The sequence below is a fragment of the Podarcis muralis genome, chromosome 1, assembly GCF_964188315.1.
Source record: "Podarcis muralis chromosome 1, rPodMur119.hap1.1, whole genome shotgun sequence".
NCBI lineage: Eukaryota > Metazoa > Chordata > Lepidosauria > Squamata > Lacertidae > Podarcis > Podarcis muralis.
In genome coordinates, this window is record NC_135655.1 from 76,454,492 (window position 1) to 76,478,127 (window position 23,636).

The 23,636-nt window shown below is 44.4% G+C and overlaps 1 protein-coding gene across 12 annotated transcripts in view; it reads right to left on the reverse strand.

The window, feature by feature from the left end:
• Positions 1-23,636, reverse strand: part of CRACR2B (calcium release activated channel regulator 2B) — a 42,196-nt gene that overhangs the window by 5,719 nt on the left and 12,841 nt on the right. For 8 of the 12 annotated variants that reach the window (XM_077931682.1, XM_077931686.1, XM_077931679.1 and 5 more), the window contains 13 exons: positions 21,456-21,700; positions 18,999-19,110; positions 16,794-16,950; positions 15,682-15,828; positions 14,839-14,929; positions 14,583-14,675; positions 11,976-12,163; positions 9,981-10,052; positions 9,517-9,571; positions 4,809-4,888; positions 3,703-3,994; positions 1,551-1,686; positions 460-541 (listed from right to left, as the gene is read on the reverse strand). In XM_077931682.1, coding sequence (XP_077787808.1) covers positions 460-541; positions 1,551-1,686; positions 3,703-3,994; positions 4,809-4,888; positions 9,517-9,571; positions 9,981-10,052; positions 11,976-12,163; positions 14,583-14,675; positions 14,839-14,929; positions 15,682-15,828; positions 16,794-16,950; positions 18,999-19,110; positions 21,456-21,656 — 1,706 coding nt within the window. In that variant the 5' untranslated portion in view covers positions 21,657-21,700. Of the gene's footprint in view, positions 1-459; positions 542-1,550; positions 1,687-3,702; positions 3,995-4,808; positions 4,889-9,516; positions 9,572-9,980; positions 10,053-11,975; positions 12,164-14,582; positions 14,676-14,838; positions 14,930-15,681; positions 15,829-16,793; positions 16,951-18,998; positions 19,111-21,455; positions 21,722-23,636 lie in introns of all 12 variants that reach the window. The other 4 variants (XM_077931706.1, XM_077931697.1, XM_077931688.1 and 1 more) reach the window with 1 other exon arrangement.

Consider the following 23,636-nt stretch of genomic DNA (forward strand, 5'->3'; position numbering starts at 1 on the left):
AGAGAACAGCAGTATCATAAGGGGGAACTTTGGAGGAAATAAGTGCTGGGAGAGGGGAAGAAGCACGCAACCTTTTGCCTTGTCCACGTCTTGGGTGCAAAACATTTCCTCAAGCTGCTTCTCCCCTGACCCCCCACCCCTCTGCTTCAAATTGCTCTCTCCCCAAGAGAAGTTTTGTTTTAAATGCCCACTCATACCTTGGTCATCAGGACTTGCTACACATGTTTGTGTACAGCATACAGTACTTCCATTTATATAAAGAAAACTAAGTGGCCAGATTCCAAGAGTCTTGCATGCAAAAAAAAGAAGGACTGGATATGTGAAGTATTACACTAGTCAGTTATTGCTGTTAGTGTTCAAGAACATCTGGAAAATTTGGAAGAAGGTTCAAGTCTCCTCATATTATCACTGTGTGCTTTTAGGGCTCTTTACTGATCTAAATTGCACAAAATCCTTTACCTTTCCTGCCCAGCTGTATCCCATAGCTGCAAAACCACCTGTGTGTTGTCAACCATCAAGCTCTTCACCTGGTAATCAACGCCTGCAGGAGAAACAAGAGGAGTCTAAGGCCAGGATAGCACAGTGGGCAGAGTTGAACTTTGAATCTGGGAGTTCAGGTTAAGCATGTCTGCTTGACTCCTTTTGTGACTTTGGGCTTGGGACAGGGCACCCTTAGCTGCAGTTTCCAGCAGTTAAAGGGGGGCAATGAACTCCTTCACAGTACTGTTGCGAAGAAGGCACCACAGAAAGGCCTGTAAAGCATAATCACAAATTAAAAGTGCTATAGAAAACAGTAGATGGTCAGGGCTGGGGAACAGGGCTGGGGGAAAATGGGTGGGCTTGCAAATAGGTTCATTATTTTTACAGAGTGGGCTGTGGGTTATTTTCTTGTCTGCTTGGAAAGCACGTCCAGCATCTGGTATGCTGCCGCAATTTGAAGTTAAAAGTCTTCCTAATGGCCAACAGTTAGTAGGGATTTGAGAGTTAATGCCTTTAAAGGTTCTTAAGGCACTAAGACAGAAAGTTGCCACCATTTGCTCTTATCACCATCCCTCCACCAGTCCTCTCATCCACCCCCTACCCCTCCACTACCTGCCACAGAGCAAAGTTGTGGCAGGAGTCCCATGATCACAGCAGCAAAGGAGTAGACTTGACAAGAGGCCTGGTGAAAGAACAGACTACATGCGTCCTGCCATTGTGCCTTTTAGAGCATCAAAATATATATAAACCTTGCCTCTGACTGATTGGTTGTGATTTGGATTAGTCAGATCTTAGCACTTAGCTTGCCCTTATCCATTTGTAACTATTCAAAAAAAACCATTAAAAAATCCTCAACATTAGTTGACTTTAAACATTATACCGCTAAAGGAATACATAGTTGGAATGTCCATGAGGAATATTGCCATGTTTACAGTAGTACTGAAAAGGGGGATGTGTAGTTCACAAATATTTCTGCTGCAGAAGTTGTTGAGCACATGGCACAAGCCTCACTTAAGCACTTCTTAAATTCCCTTAAATTCTCCTTTCTGCAGTTTGGGAGCCTGAGTTACCAATAGTTGAGCTGATCCCAGCCAGGAATCTATTGTAGCAGAAGCGATGGATGAAGGTGCTCTTGCCAACTCCGGAATTACCAAGAAACACTACTTTGAAGACACGGTCAGGAGAAGAACTAGCTGGCTCCAATATCTGGATGTAAAAACCATTATCAAGGTAAGAATGAAAAGGAAAAAGAAATTTTATAGAGCTAGGGTACAATTTATATTTAAAACATGTTAAGGAACAGACAGTGGGAACACTAATATGAGCAAATTTATATCCATGTTCATATCTGGACAACCAGTTGTATAGACTGAGGCTATGTTCAGATATTATCCCCACTTCTCACTGCCTAGAAAGCATCTGCATAAAGATCAGGAATAATAATACTCAAGCTCACAGCAATTTTAACCTCGCACAATCAGGGAGGTAATGTGTTTAAATAAATGTGGGATCTCCTGATCCAGTCATTCATGTCTCCCCTATAGTGAAGTGATGGCCTCTTCCCCATCTCACCTGGAGTACAAAATATCTGTACAGAGCCTGTGAATATTCACCTATTCATCAGAGCTAGCTGAAACAGTTTTCAGACTATACCATATGGGAGGAAGCAAAGACTGAAGAGCAATTTTAAATATATCTGCCTGCTTTGCAACATTTGGCCCTGAATAGATACAGGAGGTAAACAAAAATTTCCAAAGGTTTTGCTGATGGATTTTCTTGTTTTCCTCCTTAGCATTTCTGTTCAGTGTCACTTCAAAATTAGAAAATATAATTGCTACCAGGAATATAATATGCATATTAGTGCGGGAAGCTAATTGTCATGTCCCTGGCCCTAAAAGATTCTTGGAAGATTGAATCAATTGAGGCTGTGGCTGCTATACTGCTGGCTGAAGAACAGAACGAGGCTACCAATTCTGAACCCAGGGGTGATGGTTGTCAACCTGTGGACCCTAAACACAGGGAACTTCATGGCCACTCCCATGAGCCTGATTCGCGCAAGGAACCAAGTACATCCCATTCCACAATGCCTGCCACTGTCAGATGCAGAAGGACTCATCTCCAGGCCAGGAGGTCCTCGTTTTAAAAAGTCACAGGCAGGGAAGTAGACAGGAGAGGTAGGTAACCTGGGCTATAGGAGTTACAGTGGTGCCTCACAAGACGAAATTAATTCGTTCCGCAAGTTTTGTCGTCTTGCGATTTTTCCGTCTTGCGAAGCACGGTTTCCCATAGGAATGCATTGAAAATCAATCAATGCGTTCCTATGGAAACCGACTTCAGACCAGGTCCGGGGACAGTCTGTCCCCCGACCTCTTCTGAAGGCTGGGGGGGGGGGGACAAGGGCTTTTCTTCCCACCCCCAGCATTTTAAAAAACCCCGGGACAGCGGAGACTTCTCTGCTGTCCCGGGGCGATCTTAAAATGCTGGCGGGCGGGAGCGAAGCCTCCGCTGCCGCCCGCCAGCATTTTAAAAAACCCCGGGACAGCGGAGGACTTCTCCGCTGTCCCGGGGCAATTTAAAAGCCCCCGGGAAGGCAGGCAGGGGGGAGCAAAGACTTTTGCCCCCCCGCCGGCCTTCAGAAGAGGTTCAGAAGAGTCCTGGACCTCTTCTGAAGGCCGGCGGGGGGCGAAAGTCTTTGCTCCCCCCCCCCGCCTGCCTTCAAAAGTCGTCCGGGATAGCGGAGAAACGAAGGCTGGCGGCGGGAGGAGGTCTCTCCACCCCGCCGCCAGCCTTCGGAGGAGGTCCGAGGACAGTGGGGAAGACGCGCTGCGCTTCCCCGCTGTCCCGGAGATTTCCCTATGGGCTTTCGTCTTGCGAAGGAAGCCCATAGGGAAATTCGTTTTGCGAAGCGCCTCCAAATCGGAAAACCCTTTCGTCTAGCGGGTTTTCCGTCTTGCGAGGCGTTCGTCTTGCGGGGCACCACTGTATAAGGTTGCAGTCAAGCTTCAGCTTTTTCCTGAGCAAGTTGCTCACTCGGAGCTCTCCAAGGTACTGAAATGCCACTCTTCCTTCCTATACCCCAGCGTGACCTGTGGACTTCAACTTGAAGTCAGGACGGGCCATTTAGTATACACTAAAAAGCCCACAAATGATTCAAGATTCAATGACAACAAAAAGACAATACATAAGGTTAGTATTCCCCACCCCACCGCCAGCTAGACTCACCACAGTTTCATTACCAGTGGGCCCCCTACTTGGTGATAAATGAAGATAATTAGGTCTGTTGGTCTTTTCTCTCTGGATTGTGCTGGTCTTCATTAGAGACTTTGGCTTCCCAACATTTCCTGCTGTTTCCTGCCTCTCGGTTTTCCTAAGAACCGCATATTCCTCCACAGATGAATTGATTCCTCTTCCCTGCTTCAAACTGGCAGTGTTGGTCAGGAAGAGTTTACAGTTTTTCTCTTCCAAATAAAAATCTTTTGGCAGGACAAGGGGAGTACTTCCTGGAGCAAGCTGCCTGTGCCAAGGCACGCAAACGATGGGAAGAAATGTCCAAAAGCATCAGCACAATCAACATCAGCATTTACAGAAAACTTACCCACACTTTCATGTAATGTCAGCACTGATGAGGACAAGAAACCAACAAAATGTGAGGAGGGAGGAGAGGAGCAGCAGCAGGTATATCAATAGGTTCCAGAATCCTTAAGGCATATCCATACTACAAATGTATGCTGGTTTTTAAATGAGTTTTGCCTCTTGGGGCTCCACTAGATGGGACACTGAGAATTGTACTTTTGGAGGGGCTCCAAGAAGTGTTAACACCCACAGAAATGAATGCATGAACAAAACAAACAATTAACATGTGGAGGTGTGGACAGGGCCAGAGGGAATGCTCATAATTTTTGGCAAACTACCTTGATTATCCAATATGCCTATCTAGTTGTGCTCTATATTTACATATTACCATCCCAAAGGAGGCCAGAGATGCTCACATAGTTCAGAAATGTGTGAAATAACTTTGCTTGTGGTGTTCTGCCCCTCCCCTCTAAATGCATGCAATGTAGGAAACTTAAGGGTGTGTATATGTTGAATCTCCTTGTTATCAAAATTAGACTCACCCCCTCCTACCCACCTACACAGTCTCATTCAGTCACCAGTGCCCCACAGTCCCAAGTTCATCAAAGGGCAATTTCCCAAGGACACCCATTGCCTCAACCTTAGTTCAGTTGAAGAGGAGAAAGGGAGAGAACAGTGTGACCCAACAGACTGACTGTGGTGACTACGGACCGACAGCATGCAGTGGGACACAACACAACATATTCAGCTCTGACCGTTTGACTGGCTTCTCCTCCACTAGGTATTTGCTTATCGCTGACCCCTTCTTCAAGAGGGGTCTTTTGCTTTCAAGTGCCTGAAAATTAGAGAGAGCAATTTGGAATCTGTCATCTAGGTAAATTAAGAAAAAACAACCACCATGTCACTTTGGGAGAGGCTCTCCAACATTTGGTCAAGATTACCCCAGGAGCTGCCATTTTGTGGCTGATGAGACATTAAAAGGTTTTTCAGTTTTGGGTTTGGCATACAGAAAGTACTCAACTTACTTCAGTACCCCACTTGTTATTTATATTTAGAATTTAAATTCCAATAACAAAGAATGCATTCTCAGGATGAAAGTACAATTTCCCAGCTTTAAAATGCATCCCAGAGATGTAACAGCTCTGCACCCTGCTTCCAAAGTTGTGTGGATCGCTCACAACAGATTAATCATAATGGGACATTTATTGTGCTGAATACGGTTTAGAATGATGAATTGAAAGATTATTCATAAATGTATTAGTTGTTTCATTCAAGTGGGTTTTATTGTGTGCTTTGGGCAGACTCAGAACCCAGTCTTAACCATCTGATTGGACCTCTAAATGGTCTGTCATAATACAGTCATACAAAAGAAACACTTTACACAATGGAACATGAGCACGAAAAGAGGCAATTGCTTCCTGGCTGTTTCTCTAGCTCTTGCCAGCTTTTATTGGCTCAGTGTAACATTGGCATTTAAAAACAGACAAAAAAGAAATATTGCATTGCAATGACAGAACACACAAGCATGAAATATTTGATGAGAACGATAACAGGGTGCATGGCATTTTATTATGGAAGTCTGGATCACAGGCTCACATTCCAACAACAACATGAATTCTGCAATATTTTGTCATCACAATATTTGTCGTAAACACATACCAAAGACATATATACTGTAACTAGACCCGTGAATTAATGGGTTGTACCTGGAGTTCCTAGACTTCTGGAAGGTGCATGCAGGTTTCTCATTAAGGGACACACAAAGGACCAGATTGTACATGGCACGCAACTCCCTCCAAAACTTGTGGATGTATGGACTTGGGGAAACTCAGTTTCCATTCATAACACACAGTGGTACAACCAAGCGCAGTACAAAATGCAGAAGCTCAAGGCACAATGTTTTCAAATATCAATTTCAAAATTAACTTCAGAATGTTTAGGGTGGTAATCCGGATTAATGAACTACTGGGGACCTGAAGGGATTGGCAGAGGAAAAGAAGATGCAAGGACCCAAGTAGTCCTCTGCAGCCTTGGAACTTGTAAAGGTATCAGCAGAGTTTCCACACTGTGCTTCAACTGTCCTAGTTTTGCACAGTATCTCAGGGCCTTACTAGAGTAAACGTTGGAAAACTCTTTTGAAATGCTTTTAGAAGCATCTGTGAGCAAATTAGACTAGGACTGGAGTGCCTGATTGCTTGGTCCAATCTGATAACTCAGATGTGCCCCTTGCAATCTCTTCAAAAGGATGAGGCAGGGGGCAAATCACCTGCTGGATCAATGTCTTAGCTGCACTTCACCATGCAAGGCACCTGCTGTGCCTTTTAACTCTTGCCTTGCCTATGTACTGTGCTGACTGAAGCATTGAAGATTTTGGCAGAAACCAAAATCAAAGTTCAAGCTCTTCATCCAGCAGGACATTTCCTCCCATTTAAGTGTGCATGGATCCACTCAGATCTCTCCCGTGTTTCGTCTAGTTTGACCTTCTCCCTCACAGTGCCAAATGATTTCCAATGCTGGCATTTATGCATAAACAGTCTTGGCGTATTTAGAAGATTTTAATACTTCACTATTGCAAGGTCTCCCTGTTATATGTTGAAGCAGACTTGGAAATATGTCTTGCAGCGCTGGCAAACTGTCATAAATGTGCAGGCAAGAACAAGCCAGATATCTCACCTACAGAACGATGCACTGTTAAACTCTGGCAACCTGATTGGTCCATCATTATGTCACAGTGAATGAAGACTGGTACTGATTACCAACCAGGAATCTCTAGCTAAAAAACAGTACAGTTGCAAATCTAATGGCAACAGAAACATCAAGCTAGGAAGGCCCTTCAGGCTTTAAAACCAAAAACCTCACCAGATCTACATTATGCCAGTATACCCCAAGTGTGCATTGGAGTTTGTGCTCTTCTCTGTCTTAGAAAAGCAACAACCTGCAGATGCTCCAACAGACAGACACAAGCATTGCAGTCTTGGACAAAAGAGAAATATACAAAGGGCCCATCATCAAGAGACTTCAAGACAGGAAGTTGCTGCTGCATTAGCAAACTTCTTTTCTCCTTGATAATTCTCTTTGATGGTACAAAAAGTCTTCTAGAAACACCATACTTTTTTTAACTAAGGCAAACAGACATATTTTGTTTTTTCCTATTCTACTGCGCACTCTTGCAATGGAAAGATTGCTGCAAATTGCAGCTAGCATGAGCAGATATCAAGTGTGTGTTTGTGTTTGTGTGTGTGTGTGTGTGTGTGTGTGTGTGTGTGTGTGTGTGTGTGGCTGTGTGTGCATATATAGTTGACAGGAACATAATGCAACATATTTTTTCCACTAGAAAAATTAGAACTCAACTTCCTTCATTCCAGTCCCTCCAGCATAGCTGTAGTTGGTACATCTTGATACAAGACTGAGGTTCAGAAAAAAGGGGGTAATGTTTTAAAAAAAAGAAACAAATAAGGATCCTTTTTTCCATTAACTGAAGGTTTACATTTTACTTCAAGAGTCTGGTGTGCTAACTCTAACCCATGCAACCTGCCTTTATGCAAGCACAGTCCACAGTATTATATTATTTGCTTCTGCACTAAACCAGTTCTTTAAATCTGCAGAATGACTGTATGCAGATCAAAAGCTTGCTCTTTTTGAATTCCCACATCAGATGCAATCTGCATGAAGAGTGGTGGGTGCCTTTCTTCCCAGCATCCAACCGAACCTCCATCTCATTAATATTTACTTTTAAAATAGGATCAGACAACAAAAGCCATTGTAGCTTGCCTGGAGCCCATATTCCACTAGAGAGCAGAGATAGCAGACTGTCAAAGGGACAATCCAGTGGCTACTTTGACATGTGAAGAAAAACCAATTTATGTCCATATGAAGTCTCTCCACATCGCTCCATGCCATACTGTAAATTGCTTTCAATGCGACCCCACTCAAGAGTTCTAAAACGTATCCCATGGTGCAGCATGAAAGGGATGCTCTTCAAAAAAGGCATTAAAGTGCCAAATGGGATCTGAGAACTCACTGCATTGCTCTCTCTGAACTGCAACTGCAGAAGACAGTTTCTCCCTGTTGCTTCTGCTGCATTTAATGATCTCATTGAGACTATGGAGATCACATGCCCCCAGATTTATCTGGAGATGCAGCCACAGGCCTAGTAATCAGAAATATGAGTCGTGGGACAGTTGGAGAGCCAGCCCACTCATAAGGCAAGGTAAAGAAGCCACCTCTGGTGGTGGAAACACAAAAGGCGGCACCCCACCGGCTCTCCGCCTGCCCCACCACTTCCACTGCAGCTGGAACGCTCCCTTCTAGGCAAGTGGGAGGGGAGAGGCCTGCAGCAAAGCTTTGTAGAACAGCTCACACTTGCTCAGCTTTGCAGTTGCTCTCTCTCTCCACTCCTAGGTAAGCAAGGCTTCAGTGGGGAGGCAGCAGCTGTGTGTGTTGGGGAGGGACACCTCGTTTCACCCTCAGATGGCAAAACAGGATGGGCCACCCATGGACAGACAGACAGGTGCACAGATGTTTGCACAATCATACCCAAAGACTAGAACATTGCACTGGAAATTTCCCTCTCCTTTTTACACAAAAACATACATAGCAGCTTCAATAAAAACATTCCTGCACCCTACGCTTGTACAACACTAAAGACTAGATAGCTGATCAGCATAGTCCCCCCCCCCCTATACTTCATTCCTGCCCTGCATTTGTGGAGCAGGGAAATCAGCAGCAAGAGGTCTTTTGGCTCATCTTCACATTTTGGTTGTCTGCCTCGCTGGTCTACGATCAAATCTACTAAGTGGTATGTTTCGTGGACATTACATCTCTCCTACCAAAAACAAACTGCCCAGGGATGGAAAAGGCCCATTCCAGGAGCAGGCCAAAGTAAGAGGCAGAAACAGACAAAAAGACCTCTTGTTTTCAGTCTCTTAATTGTGGGCTGTGTGACAATGGAAGCCTAGAAGGATACAGGCACAAGGTGATATAGCAGAAGAACTATAGGCTGCAATGAGGCAAGGCGGTTCCAGAGATGAATTCCAGACTACTCTGCAGAATGGTGGTGGTGGGAAGAGAAAGAACGTAACTGGGCCTTCTCCAGGCTAGATGGCAATGGCTCAGCCTTAAAACATGGACGTTCAGCTACGGTTCCTCTGAATGGAAGCCTTAGTGTACAAAGTTCAAAATGTGCAAAAGATTTTCTCCCCCTCCAGGTTGGAGGGACACTCAACTGTAAACGCTTTCTTGTAGAGTCAGGAGCCAGCAGTCCTTATTGCCCACTTTGTAATTGCCTGGTTTAAAAATGCGCAGCTCTCTCTTAAAAATAATAATAATAAGTCCACATGCAGGCACTACAGGGTTTCTCAGTCAATGCCCCCCCTGTAAATGAAATGACCCCATGTGATGGCAACAACAGCAAGCTGCAAAGGGGAGGCGGCGGGGGATTAGAATTTTCTTTCTCAGACTAACCAGCTTCTTGGCTTCAAAGGCATCTCTCTCGTCCCGCAGCTTCTTGTTCATCTCCCTGCTCCAAAGGAAAGAAAGACACACAGAGGTAAGCGGTGGCAGTTGCTCTACACATACTGTGGTAGGGAACTAACAATCCTCAAAGAGAAGCGAGAAAGGGGAAGAGACCACTCCTTTTTGCAACCACAAATCCCCATTCAGGTTTCACAGAAGCTTCCTGTGGCCTAAATCTTCACTGCAGAAATGGCTTTGGTGCTGCTCTCAGACATTATTTTAGCACCATCTATTGCCACTGGGGACCTGAATCACCCAAAGCACTGTACAGCTTGCTGCTTAGGTCAAGTGGCAGCCCTGTGGGTCTGGCCAATTCCGCTGGTTTATTTGAATAGCTGACATAACACCAAGGAGCTTTTTTTATTCTATACCTCCCTATACACATGAACAAACCCTCAAGGCCCCACCTTTACCTGAGCAGTTCCAGTTGTCGCAGGAGGCTTTTCTTTTCTTTCTGCATATTCTTAGAGACTCTGAATACATCCCTAGATTTAAAAAGGGAAGGGGAGGGGGTAATGTTTTAAGGGTTACAAGTTTTGTCCTGTGCAAATGTTGATAATATGACCCAAATGCCAAAGCTGCTGGCAGCAATCGAGGGCAGAGGGTGGACTAATTAAATTAACATTGGGTTAGGAGCTGACTCCCATTCTTGCTCTCCATGACTTGCTGATGCAAAATATCATTCTCTTGGTTTCCAAGAGAAATTCCAGCTGAGGACCAAATTTACATGCACCCTTTTTGCACCCATCACACTGCTCTGCTCCCCAATCACTCCACCTCCCAAAGTACCTTTCCTGTTAAAAATGAACCATTAGTCTATGTTTGCATACAGTTCAAAATAAGAAGAATGTTTACTGTGCATACTGCATATTTAAGTTAAAATGCCTACATCAGCTCTAGATTTTTTTTTTATTACTAAAAATAACAACCCTGTACCATTTGGGACTTTCTATCTGAGGAGAAAAGGTGGCAGAAGATCTACCTACTGGGATCCTATTGTTCTGCAGACGTTACATCCAAATTCTTATCCCGGTTTATAACTGAAGTCATGTTTTGGCCAATTCAGTATTAGAAAGTAGATTTAATCTTTAATAAAGCAAAAGGTTGCCCAATTTGCAGTGACATCATACATTTTGAACAGTAATCTGACTGATTGCTGTGGAGATCAGTGTTATTGTTTGCCACATTGTTTGTTCTCAGACTGGTAGGAGCCGTGGTTTTGACAATACAAGATTTGGATTGACCTTTTATGGTGAATTGCTGTGGGGCTTGCTTTCCGAGCCATTTCTATCATGGTCTTCTAGGAAACATAACCAGGAAAATGGTTTTTATCTCTAGTTTATACAGAGCAGGGATAGCCAATGTGCTACCTTCCAGATATCATTGGACTCCACCTCCCATCATCCCTCAACATTGTCCATGCTAACTGGGGCTGTTGGGAACTGGAGTCCAAGAACATCTAAATGGCACAACATTAGCTACCCCTGACAGAGAGAAAAGAAATCATGTTACTAACTCAAGGCCACATAGGAAGTAGATTTGTGGAAGAGAATAAAAACATCATGCATGTTCTAATCCTTTAACTCAGTCCTGGAAGCTAGAAAGTGTTCATGCTTACAGACTGAAATATACTCAGAGTCGCAAAGTGATTTCATGCTCTTTATTCAGCTCATAGTGGTGAGGAGGAATGAATGAAAGTCTCCTCAAAGTATCTGCTTTATATACATTATTTACACAGTGGGCTGCACATGATTGGCTAATTCCGGAATTCTACTGTAAGCCAATCAGGTTGTGGATTCACTTCTATCTGGAGCATGATTGGGTGGTTCCTGCCAACCAATCATACTGCTGCATTGTTCTAGGACCAATCAGACTGCTGCATTCTGAATACTATTGTTCTAGGACCAATCAGACTGCTGCATTTTGGATCCTATTGTTCTAGGACTAATCAGACTGCTGCAGTTTGGATCCTATTCAACTCAGTACATAACACAGACCCTCTTTAATTTTATTTTATAAAAATAATGTAACACTTGATTGTAAAACAACAACAAAAACAACCTCAAGGTGGTTGTCTACATATTTGGGTAAGGCTTGCCTAAACAAAAACACTTTTAGCAGGCGCTGAAAAGAGTACAGTGAAGAGACCTGTCTGATGTCAATAGTCAGAGAGTTCAAAAATGTAGGTGCTGCCACACCAAAAGATCAATTTTTTACAAATGCAGACCAGGTATTATGTGGCGCCTGTAAACAGTGCCAGTTCTGCAGTTTGCAGTAGCCACATATTATTGCTATTCATTTCTACATTCTGTAGTCCCACTGATTAACTAATTAGCGTAAACCAGCATTACACAGCAAAAGCAACTGGCACTTTTCATTGCACGTTCTACAGCCCCACCCCAACACACCTGTTTTTCTGTTCCTGCTCTAGCTGGGCTTCTTTCTGCAGCTGTTGCAGGTGACCTCGGGCTACCTCCAGCTCCCATTTGCTTCTCTCCAGTTGGTCCAGGAGATTGTCGTTCAAGATTTTCAGCCTCTCATTTTGCACCCGCATTTCCAGCTGCTCTGAGCTCTGGGACTGTAACTGATGTTCCAGCTAAAAATATGCAAGAAATCAAGATGAACAGATCTGAAAAACCAAAAGTACAAAGGCATCAGTAGCCAGTGTCTGCAGCTTTGAGCTGTAGGGGAGGCAGAATAAGAATATGTTAAATTTAAAAAAAAGTTGTACAAAGGAAAACAGAAAGCAGAGCAATACATCTGTGAGGTTTTTTTAGCTGCAATGCATTCAAGTACATTAATAACGATAACATGTTAAGGACCTGAACCAATGGATTTAAGTTACTAGAAAGGAAATTCCAACTAAACATCAGGAAGAACTTTCTCACAGTAAGGACTGTTTGACAGTGGAAGCGATTCCCTTGGAAGGTGGTGAATTGGAGGTTTATAAGCAGAGGTTGGGGGGCCATCTGTCATGGATGCTTTAGCTGAGATTCCTGCACTGCAGGGGTACAGTAATTACCATGGTATCAATACCCCAAAGACCTTCTAGCTGCATTTTCATTCCCTATTGTGAAGTGGTCTTTTGTGGTCCTAATCTAGATGCCTGTTGGTCACATGAGTGGATAACCTCAGAGTCATAGAATTGAAGAGTTGGAAGGGACCCTGAACTGAGAAAACCCATATGGGGGAATTCTTAATCTCCTCTCTGTTGTTTTGCCCCAACGTAACTGCTCTTTAGTTTTTAAACAACCCAGAGCAAATACTGACACTGGACTTACCCAAACTGCACCAATAACGCAAATTACACAGTGTTATCTCTCAGCCGCATTCCTATAAGAGGATATTATGGCACGATGATAACGTCATGTGCAAACAGAGCAGATGGCCTTCCTTGGGTTGGTGGAGGTGGAGTCACCTCTTTGGAGCTAAAACATGAATGGTGCTGGCATCACATACTAAGGTTGTGGGCCTTGGAGGTTAAAGGAGGACACTGTGTGCTTTGCAAGTGGGGCAGCAAGCTAAAAGGGGCCTCACAGCTGAAGGTTTAAAATCCTGGAAGGAACTTGGCACAGCACCATGAACTCGTGACAGAAACAATTATCTTCCGTGTAGATAAGCCTCAAGCGGGACTGTACAGATGAATCTAAAGGTGCAGAAAAGGACAAGCCAAATTATTGGTGAACTGGAGCAACTATTCTATGAGAAGAGGTTACAATGCTCAGGGTTTTTTAGTTTGTCAGGGAAAGGACAGTGGTTGTGGTGGGGCCATGACGCAAGATGCTTCATATAATGCACAGTACGGAGAAAGAGAATATAATTTTTTGCTCCCTCATAGATTACCAGAATCCAACATCATTCAGGGAAGCTGAAGGGTGGGAGAGTCAAGGCAGCCAGAAAAGAAGTTCTTCTTCACAAAGTGCAAGGTTAAATTATGGAATTTACATCTACGAGAAGTGGTGGTGGTAGTGACCATTAAAAGAGAATTAGAAAAATTCCTGGAGGATAAAGCTATAAATGGCTAATGGCTACTAGACATAATGACCGTGTGTGTGTGTGTGTGTGTGTGCGCGCGCGCGCGCAGGCAGAGCAGTGTTTCCCAAACTTGGGTCTCCAGCTGTTTTGGGACTACAATTCCCATCATCCCTGACCACTGGTCCTGCTAACTAGGGATGAAGAAGAAGAAGAAGAAGAGTTTGGATTTGATATCCCGCCTTTCACTCCCTTTAAGGAGTCTCAAAGCGGCAAACATTCTCCTTTCCCTTCCTCCCCCACAACAAACACTCTGTGAGGTGAGTGGGGCTGAGAGACTTCAAAGAAGTGTGACTGGCCCAAGGTCACCCAGCAGCTGCATGTGGAGGAGCGGAGACGCGAACCCGGTTCACCAGATTACGAGACTACCGCTCTTAACCACTACACCACACTGGCTCTCTCCAACTGAATAAGGTTGGAGAGATAAAATAATCACAGGCAGCTCCTATACTGGGCCAAGGAGCCACTCCAAAAAATTACTTGCTCCCCACCTTACAGGGCACAGCCTCCCTGACAGCTGGTGCATACAGGATTTGAGTTTTTCCTCCTTGAGCGCACCTAGTCTGTCTGGTGCTGATGGGGGGTGGGGAGGAGAACAGTGAGAAGAATTTTCCTTCCCTAAAGTAGCTTATATACTGGGGGGCACTTGCATATGTCTACTCATCACTTCAGGGCTTCCCATGATTTGCAGAAGTGAAACAGCTGGTCACAGCGGAGTATGCAATGCTGTCTCTTTCCCTACAATGAAGGCTTTTGGCACTGGTTTTTCTTGTAACACCAACAGGAACCAGCAGGAGCTGGGGCTAAGGTGGCATCTCAGGCACAAGAGCCCAAATCCAGCTCTAGCCCTGTACATGTGTTAGAAGCAATGACTTTGGTGTCAAAAGACACCGCCAGCCAGTTCAACGGGACCTGTGTAGGCAATGCAGAGGGTAAAATCCAAATTCAAGCAAAAGAAACAAGGGGCACCCCCTCCAAGTCACCTTTTTCTGGTGGTATAGCATCTTCTCAAATTCTTGTTCTTTGCTCTGCAGCTCTTTCTGAAGCAAGCTGCTCTTCTCATGCTTCATTGATCCCTGCAAAAAGCAGATAAATTGGTGCTTTTCCTTTTTTTCTTCACTCCAACGTTCAGCATAAAAATAAATCTCCAGCACTTTGCAAGGATGTGGCTCATTGATTTAGCAACCGAGCTCAGTGTCCAGCTCAGGCATCCTGAGAGTGAAGGAATGAGGTGTTTACCTGGCTCAGCAGCCGTTCCCTTTCTGCTTTGATTTGTTGCTCCATTTCTTCATAAAGGCACCTGATTTCGCGGTCATGGTCTACCTCCCTCCTAAAAGCACAGAGCAAGAGGGATGAAATGCAAGGAACAGATACAGCGTAAAGACAAAGTGGGAGGAGGGGGGAGATTGGGGGGAGGGGGAGAGAGAGAGAATTACCTCTCCACTGAGAGGTCTCAGCTAACATAAGATGTGCTGTCTCACTTTTCAGGAACTTGAGTATTGATATGGAAATCCTCTGGCACTAGGGGGCGCCAGAAAGGCTTAAAAAGCTGCACATTGAGAACATTTTCTCAGGAAACTTTTGCAACCCAACTGCTCATGCTGCTTAAGGTTAGACTAAGGCTGTGTACACATTACTAGCTTAAAAAGCAGCTAGTCTGTTCTTTCCCCAATCTGGGTTGAAGCTGGGGAAGGTTTTTGGGTTTTTTTGGAGAGGGGGCGTTGTGGGAAAACATATCAAAACAGTATTTCAAAAGCAATGACAGGATAAGTACCAGATGGAAGTGGATCGTGGTTAACACTGTGTGCACTTCCTAAACTAGTGGTGGAAGCACACTGGATACAGACAAAATTTTAGTGTGTGCACAGCCTGTTTGCTGCAGGTGTGATTGGGTTATAGAGGAAGAAAATATTCATAGAGTAATAGGTCCCGCTGAAGGCATTTGGACACTTCCACCTCCTTCTTTGGCATTCACAAATCCTCTTGTGGATGCTGAGTGAAACTTTCCCTCCCACTTACAGCATCCTAAGACTGCATTGCACTTTCTATGGCGTAGTCACATGATGTCCAGAAACTGCTTACCGTTTCAACGCCTGCTCAATCGATTCCTTCTCGTGATGTATGTCCCTGACATATGAGGAAATGTGGAAGAGAAATTCTTCAAAACTGGTTAGGAGTTCTGGCTTTTCTTTCCGGAGTTGAGCCCAGAGCTCCTGAACCTCGTTCTGACTGGAGCAAAGACAAACAGCAAAGTTTATCAGCTTGAGAGTGATAGATAAGCATAGTCCTTGCACCAAACAGGCTATAAAGAACTTATTTTAAAGTACTGTATTTTTTGCTCTATAAGACTCACTTTTTCCCTCCTAAAAAGTAAGGGGAAATGTGTGTGCGTCTTATGGAGCGAATGCAGGCTGCACAGCTATCCCAGAAGCCAGAACAGCAAGAGGGATTGCTGCTTTCACTGCGCAGCGATCCCTCTTGCTATTCTGGCTCCTGAGATTCAGAATATTTTTTTTCTTGTTTTCCTCCTCCAAAAACTAGTTGCGTCTTGTGGACTGGTGCGTCTTATAGAGCGAAAAATACGGTACTTTATAGTTAAGCCTCCTAGTCATCCCTCCCTGAGATGAGAAAATCCAGGAAATAAGAGGTCAAAAGTCCTCATCTTAAAAGGTGTTGGAGAATCTCTTCCTCCATGTGATTTTGTCCGAGTCTTATTATGCTCCTAATACCCCCATCCCTTTCTACTAGTCCACTGCTACCCATGCTAGTCCCAACATCATCTGGAAGACCACAGGTTCCCCATTCCTGCTGTAGCAGTGCAACCCTGGAAAACATAGCACATGCATATTAATGAAGAGGACATGATAGATAGAAAGGGTCAAAGCAATGCTTCTGCGAAACAAGTTTCCTAAAGATAGCAACAGCAATCGTAATACAGTGGTACCTTGGTTTACGAACTTAATCCGTTCTTAAACCAAGGCGTGCTTTCCCATAGCAGCGTGGGACTCAATTTACAAATGGAACACACTCAACAGGAAGCGGAACATGTTCTACTTCCAAGGCAAAATTCACAAACCAAAACACCTACTTCTGGGTTTGCAGTGTTCTTAATCCAAGTTGTTCATAAACTAAGCTGTTCTTAAACCAAAGTACCACTGTAATAAACATGCACAGGTTGGAAAGTTCCAACTTACTCTTCAAAGACCTGGGATGCTTCGAGCTGCTCCAACATGGAGCAAAACCTCTTCTCTTCCTCTTCCTGGTCCAAGTCATCTGACCAGCCTGACTCAAAAGTCTCCTCGTGCCTGGTGCTTCCAGAGCTCTCATACTGCTCAATCCCTATGAACTTGCCTAGTCAGTGGAATGAGAAAAACAAAGGACTATAAGATCTCTCTAATCCCAGGTATGGCTTGCATCAGTGTTTGAGGGGAGAGAGCTTGTGAAATCAACAAGCTCCATATCAGACCCCTTCCACCTTTAGCCAAATCAGGGCAACAGTAAAAATTAAAAGAACTGGAACTGGTCCACTTCAAACACAGAACCATGGTTAACTTCTGTAATGAAGGAAGGAAGCTCTTCACACGCTCAAAGGCACTCTCTGCATTACTCCATGTCACTTTCGTTATTTCAAATGTTCCAAGGGTAAGCCGTTCCACTCAAAACAGGTTCAAGGACTGTGTCCTGGACTTTAAACAACGCATTTACCATGGAGTTCTATACATGTCTACTCAGAAATGAGCCCCACCTGAATTCAATGGGTCTTACTTCTAGGTAAGGGATCAGGGCCAGATTAATACATGCTGAGGCTCTAAACAATGCCAAGTTTAAGAGACTTCCATAGTGTTACCCCCCCCCCCAAAAATGTGTAACTTCTAACAGAAAGGACAATAAAAACAGAAATAAAAATTAAAAGTTTTATATTTGCATACGGATTGGTACATAGGTGAGGATAAAACTAAAAAATAACCATCTGACTAAAACATATATTGCAATAAGCTTCTCTTTATAGAAAACACCTTTAAATTAAAATGCCTTATGGTTTCTTACTTTGCCCATATGAAGACTTTTAATGCACAACAGCACGATATTTGTCACACTTTAGCACTTACTAAATGAAAAAGGCAATACAGCGTGAACTGTGTGTGTTCTACACAGCCCTCCCCACTCCATCATTGGTTTGATCCATTAAAGTACGGTTGTTTTTAGAGTTAACCACTCTGGCCTTAGAGACTGGGAACTGGCACAATTGCACAATGTCAATACCGGTTGGTCCAATTCCAGATGTTACCCACTGAGCTTTAGGACACCACGACATTTACGGCTTGTGCAAAACACACTACGAACATGACTGTATTCCAGTTCAAATAAGAGCCTGCCGTTACCTTCTTGCCTAACTCCCCACTCCTGATAGCTTTGATCAGCACTCTTCCTGGAATCTTCGTCAGATTCCTGTAACTGTTGACTTAAAGCTGTTTTCTTAAGGAGAAAAAAGGAACTTGGCTTCTTCTAATCAGCACAGGGCCATAGAAAAGCCAGGAAAACCTCTGCTCTCCCTCATGCAGCTCATACTTGGCAAAACAGCTTTGGCTGCACTTTGCTGCAGGTGGATCTCTCTGCGGTGGCTGCTGCACAATGTCTCCACAGGAGCTGCGTGCTTGAGCGCTGAACTGGAAGCATTGGAAAGAGCCTTCTCAGCAGAGACAGTGAGTGTATGGCATGATATAGCCCCACCTCAGCATTGCTCACCAGTAGGGTGGGTGCACGTTCCACAATCATGCTGTGCAAGCATGAAATCTGGTGCAATATACAGGAATTCACTACTCCAAGGACTGCACTTTTGGAGATAAGTTTGAAAGCATGTATGGCAAAGACAGCCCCAGAAGCTGCACATCATTCTCATATATATGTGTGTGTGTGTGCGCGCATGCGCGCACGCCTGCTTTATATCTAGCAAAAATAACATTTGCCATGTAGGAGTATTGCACTGGCTTGAATCTGGTCCCTGGGTTTCTATCTCAATACCACTGTTCCTTAATTCTCTGCAGTTGCCTTGGCTGCCTAATATACGGTAAACTGCCAGTATTCCAAGGAAGGAAAATATTTATGTTAAGAACACAGGAAGCTGCCTTATACTGTATCAGACTCACTGGTCCATCTAGGTCAGTACTGTCTACACTGACTGGCAGCAGCGCTCCAGGGTTTTCGGCAAGAAACCTCTCCCAGTCCTACCTGGAGATGCTGGGGATTGAATTTGTGGCCCTCTGCATGCAAGGCAGAAACTCTACCACTGAGCTAAGGCCATTTTTTCCCATTCTGCCCACTGCCCACATACAGGCTAAGCAACAGTAGTCATTTTCTCCATATAGCCACTGAGCTTCACACTCTCTCGTTCCTCTTACCTAGTCCCATACTGAATTCGACTGGCGTGAGATACCCATTATTGTCTTGCTCTAGGCTGTCAAAAACAGATTCTAGTTGTTCGGGAGTGAGAGGAAGTTCACTTTGTAGCCGCTGTGAAGGAGGAGGAAAAAGAAAGGACAGACCATTATAACCACAAGAAAAAACTTCCATTCGTCCTATTTTCCCAGCTCCCTTCACTGTTACTGCCACAAGTGGCCAGATTCAAAGTGTGCAAGTTGCAAATTCTTAATCTGAGCCCAAACCCAGAAAAAGGTGACCTGAGGAAAGGAGGAATTCCTGACAGGCAAAGAGAAGAGACATTTCTGCTGACCGGACTGCGGGGATGTGAATGCCTTGCATTCAAGGTTGCTGACAAAATGCACTTTCATGACAGAACACCAGTCTTCCCATTCAGAATAGCCACATAATTCAGCTTCTGAAGGGACTGTGCCACTTCAAAATTCAAGTGTTGGTTGCAAGATCAATTGTTCAACCAAACAAACCTGCTTGTGAAGGGCGGCCCTACTGTTAGGAAGGATGAGGCAGCTGCCTCAAGGAGCAAATGCTGGGGGACAGCAGTGCCATTCCCGACTGTTCCTCCTGTATCCCCCTGCCATTCTCCTCCTGCGGCATGGCTGGTCCTGCTCCACCTCCACAAACAAACAAAAACATTCTAGCTCATGGCTTGGATGCATGGTAGGAGGGAAAGCTTCTACTGAACATACAGATTGGGTCAGAGGTTGCTACACCCCCCTCAATACATTGATTTTTCACCCTTGCCAAACTCAAGTCAATGAGCATTGGAGCTTGTTGAGAGCTCAAGCCATTCTCCATAAGAAGGAAACAGAAGTCTGTGAAGTCCAAGCTCATAATAAGGAAAGGAGTGGTGCAAAGACGATGTTTTGGTACAAGACAATATATCTGTGTCCATCAGGACAGATACTGCAAGTGCTTCTGTTAACAGGTGTGTGTACAAAATCTGGCATTACATAATTTATTGCACAACTCACTGGGGAAACCAGCTCTTGCTTAATAAGCGTGAAACAGGATAAATTCCCCGAGTGACCTCAGGGGCTCTGGGAGCTTTAACAGTTGTACAAAAGAAGGGAATTCAGCAGGTGGAAGTTTGCAGGTCAAACTCCACCTGCCGACATTCTTTCTTCTACAGAACTCTTGCAAAGGTGCAAGAAACCTGCCCTCCTTTTTCACCTTGCTACCCTAAACCAAAGATGGGCACAGAGTGAGAACACCAACAAGCGGATAGTGTCCTCCGTGTCACCTGAGGGAAGCAGACCAATTTGGGAGGAGCAGGACAAGCTCTGCCCTCCAATAGAGGGTGAATGGTGCACTCACTAGCTCCCTCACTCAGCCTAATGATATGATTTCTTTATAATACATATTGCCTGCCCTTCAATCAGAAGGTTACAGGGTGAGTCGCAGCATGTAACAACAGAAAGCACGCACAATACAATCAAAACAGCAACAAACATAACAAGCAACCACCCATAACAATAATTCAAGGACAGGGTTGAACTCCCTCATCCAGCTTCCAACAGAAGTCATCAGCCAAGGGGACCAACGCAATTTCGGTACCATGTCCAGCACATTTGCCACTTGAGGTGAAACAGGAAGTACCGCCCTGCCGCCTTCACCATTGGCACAGATTTCAGGTGAGATTATGGCAATTTCTAGAAAAATCTCGCTGAAATTGCACGAGAGCTCATGTGCTCAGCAAGATCTTGCATGATTTCAGTGAGATCTTGCCAGAAATTGGTGCAATCTTACCCGAAATCGTTGCTGGTGCTGCTTCTCTGCTGGCAGCCTCACCTCACCTAACGGCTGTGCCGGCCCTGATGTCCAGGCCTGAAGCCAAACTGAAATGGCAGCAGGTCTGAGGCTGGGTCACTATCACCCTGTTGAGCATAGGGTAGGGAATTTTGTGTCTGGATGATAGGTGCTTAGCGCTTTGCTCAAGCAATAGTCATTCAGCATAGCCTTTGAAGGAGAAACAGTAGATCAGGGGCATGAGAACAAAGGGGCCTCTACATTTCTAATAGCTGTGTGGAAGAAGGAACTTTTGGGCAGGAGCTTTCATGACAGGTTGCACCTGCCAGAAATTGCACACTGCTGTGAAAGATACAGGATCCCTTGTCCTCCCTGGCATTTCATCACGCTAAGATAGAGAAGGAATGGAAGTACAGACAGAGCAAATTTCACAGCAGCAGCAACAGCAGCCCCTGATGTGTCAACAGGAGTTTTCAAGTCTTACACACACACCCCTTTAACACACACACATTATAGACTTCTGATATCAGTGGGATGTTGATGAAATCTCTCTCCAGCACAATGGTAAATGAAATCTACACATGGCAGTACATTGCTCATAGGTGGCAGTTCAGGAAAGCAAGAGCTTTTCCTCTGCAAAGGAGGTGGCCACAGTCAATTTTCCTGCTTACCTGCATGTCCAGCTTGGTGATAAAGCCCTTCTCCTCCTTGTCACAGAGCCTGAAGAGCTCCCTGGCCTTCTCCAGCATCTCCACCTGCATGTTTCCCACATCATTCAAGCAGAGAGTGGAAGAGATGCCTGAGGCTGCTCCATCCTCTTCCTTGTCCTCCGCATGGGAACTTTCAGAGAGTTCTTCCCCAGGTCTTTCCATTGCTTCAAATGACCATTTACTCGCAGGGACTGGAGTGCATCTAACTGCAAATATAAGGCGTTCTTCTTCAAAAAGCAATGTTGGATTGAATTGTTTAGACTCCTCAAAATACTGGCCTGATTCACAAGTACCATTAAGCCATAGTTTAAAATCAACTATGGCTTAACACAAATGAGGAGTGTGCTGGTAGGTGCAGCCAATGCAATGCTTCCTTCAACCCTCCACTGTTTCCGTGCCACCAAGAAATAAGCCAGAGTCCAGCTTGTGGTGATGTCTCCATAGAAGCCAAAATTTGTTCTTGACTTAACATTCACAGTTTATATCAAGAGAAACAAGCAATGAGCCTGGGTTCAGAGGTCACAATAAGCTAGACTCTGGCATGTTCTGTCTGTAGCATGGCAGTAGCAGCAAGAGGAGCAGGGGAGGAATGAAATAAGCACTGTATTAGCTGCACCCACCAGCTCACCTTGCTCACTTGTGTTTATTAAGTGGGAACCAGCTGATTGAGTGAAAGGCCATCATCATGCTCCCAAGTAATATGCCTTGTTGAATATGAAACAAAGGACTGGGATTACCCCATTGCTATTACTGAAAGACAATAAAGAGAAGGGAAATTGACGTCTAGTAACAATGGGATTAACATGCGATTTTCTCACAGAAACCTGCATTTCAAAAGTAAAGGGCAGCTGACAGCTTTCTTGAAAGAACAGGACTGAGTGCCCCTGAGCATTATGGGTAGAGGCCTACCCAAACCCCCTCTTTTTATACTTGCTTTATATTTCTGTAAAATGAAAATTCTCCGTCAGCAGCTGTGGGCTGCCAAGAGAAGAAAAGCATTAAGCAAGATGAGATCACCACAGAATCTAATTAGGAGAAGATAGGACAGGGAAGAGCCAAGACCCTCCCAATTGGCAATGGTGATACAAAGGAATATAAAGTAGGCAGCCATGTTGGGATGAGCACAAAGGTTGAATCCTCCCTGTCCAGCCCAGAACCCTGACAGGGATGCAGACTGGTCCCCTCCTGGGTCATCAGATTTGTCACTTGGTGAGAAAGGAGGGGTTGATTGGCTCCCGCTGCATGTGCTCAATAATGTGCTGGTGGCTGCACCCGTTGCTTTCATGCAGCTCCCAGGCCAAAAATGATTAGTCGCCCCCTGAAATAAGCACACATTTTTGGACTTTTAGATTAGCCAGTCTTTTGTTTAGGGAAGTTGTTAATGTTTGATGTTTTATAATGTTTTTAAGATTCTGTTGGGAGCTGCCCAGAGTGGCTGGGGAGGCCCGGCCAGATGGGCTGGGTATAAGCAATAAATTATTATTATTATTATTATTATTATTATTATTATTATTATTATTATTAGTGTTCAAGGCACCACTGGTTCAGATTCAGAGAAACACAAGTGAAATTCCTGAAGTTGCTACCAAGGGTTCCATTCAATTACGGTAACTTCTACTGAGAGCAGAGCCATTGAAATGAATGACAAAGACTAACTTTGGTATGTGAATTTCAATGGTTCTACTCTAAGTAAAACTTAGTGGAATGCAACCCTTGGGGTCCTGATATGGCCAGTTGAAAGCCGCTTATTATTTATTTCCATGAAGCACTTAGGCCGCAAGAGTTTCACGTCCTAACAATGCCACATCCTTAAAACAATTTTAACAACTGTTTCCTTAGGTAATTGTAATCCTACAAGGGTAGTTTAGCATGTTCAAAAAAATTCTCAGCACCCTCACCAAACCAAAATCCATATAACTGAAAGGAAATGAAGACAACTTAAGCGGCACTTTTGTATGCATGCATAGGTATGCTCTTTGGACCACTTCTTAGGATGCCCCAACATAGCAACACACTCTAAGGCTGCAATCCTACACATATTTAGCTGGAATGTACTTCTGAGCAGACATGCAAAGGATTGCACTATGTGCAAGTCAATTAGGGGAGGGATGCAAATAAATTATTTCCCAGTTATCCCTTATA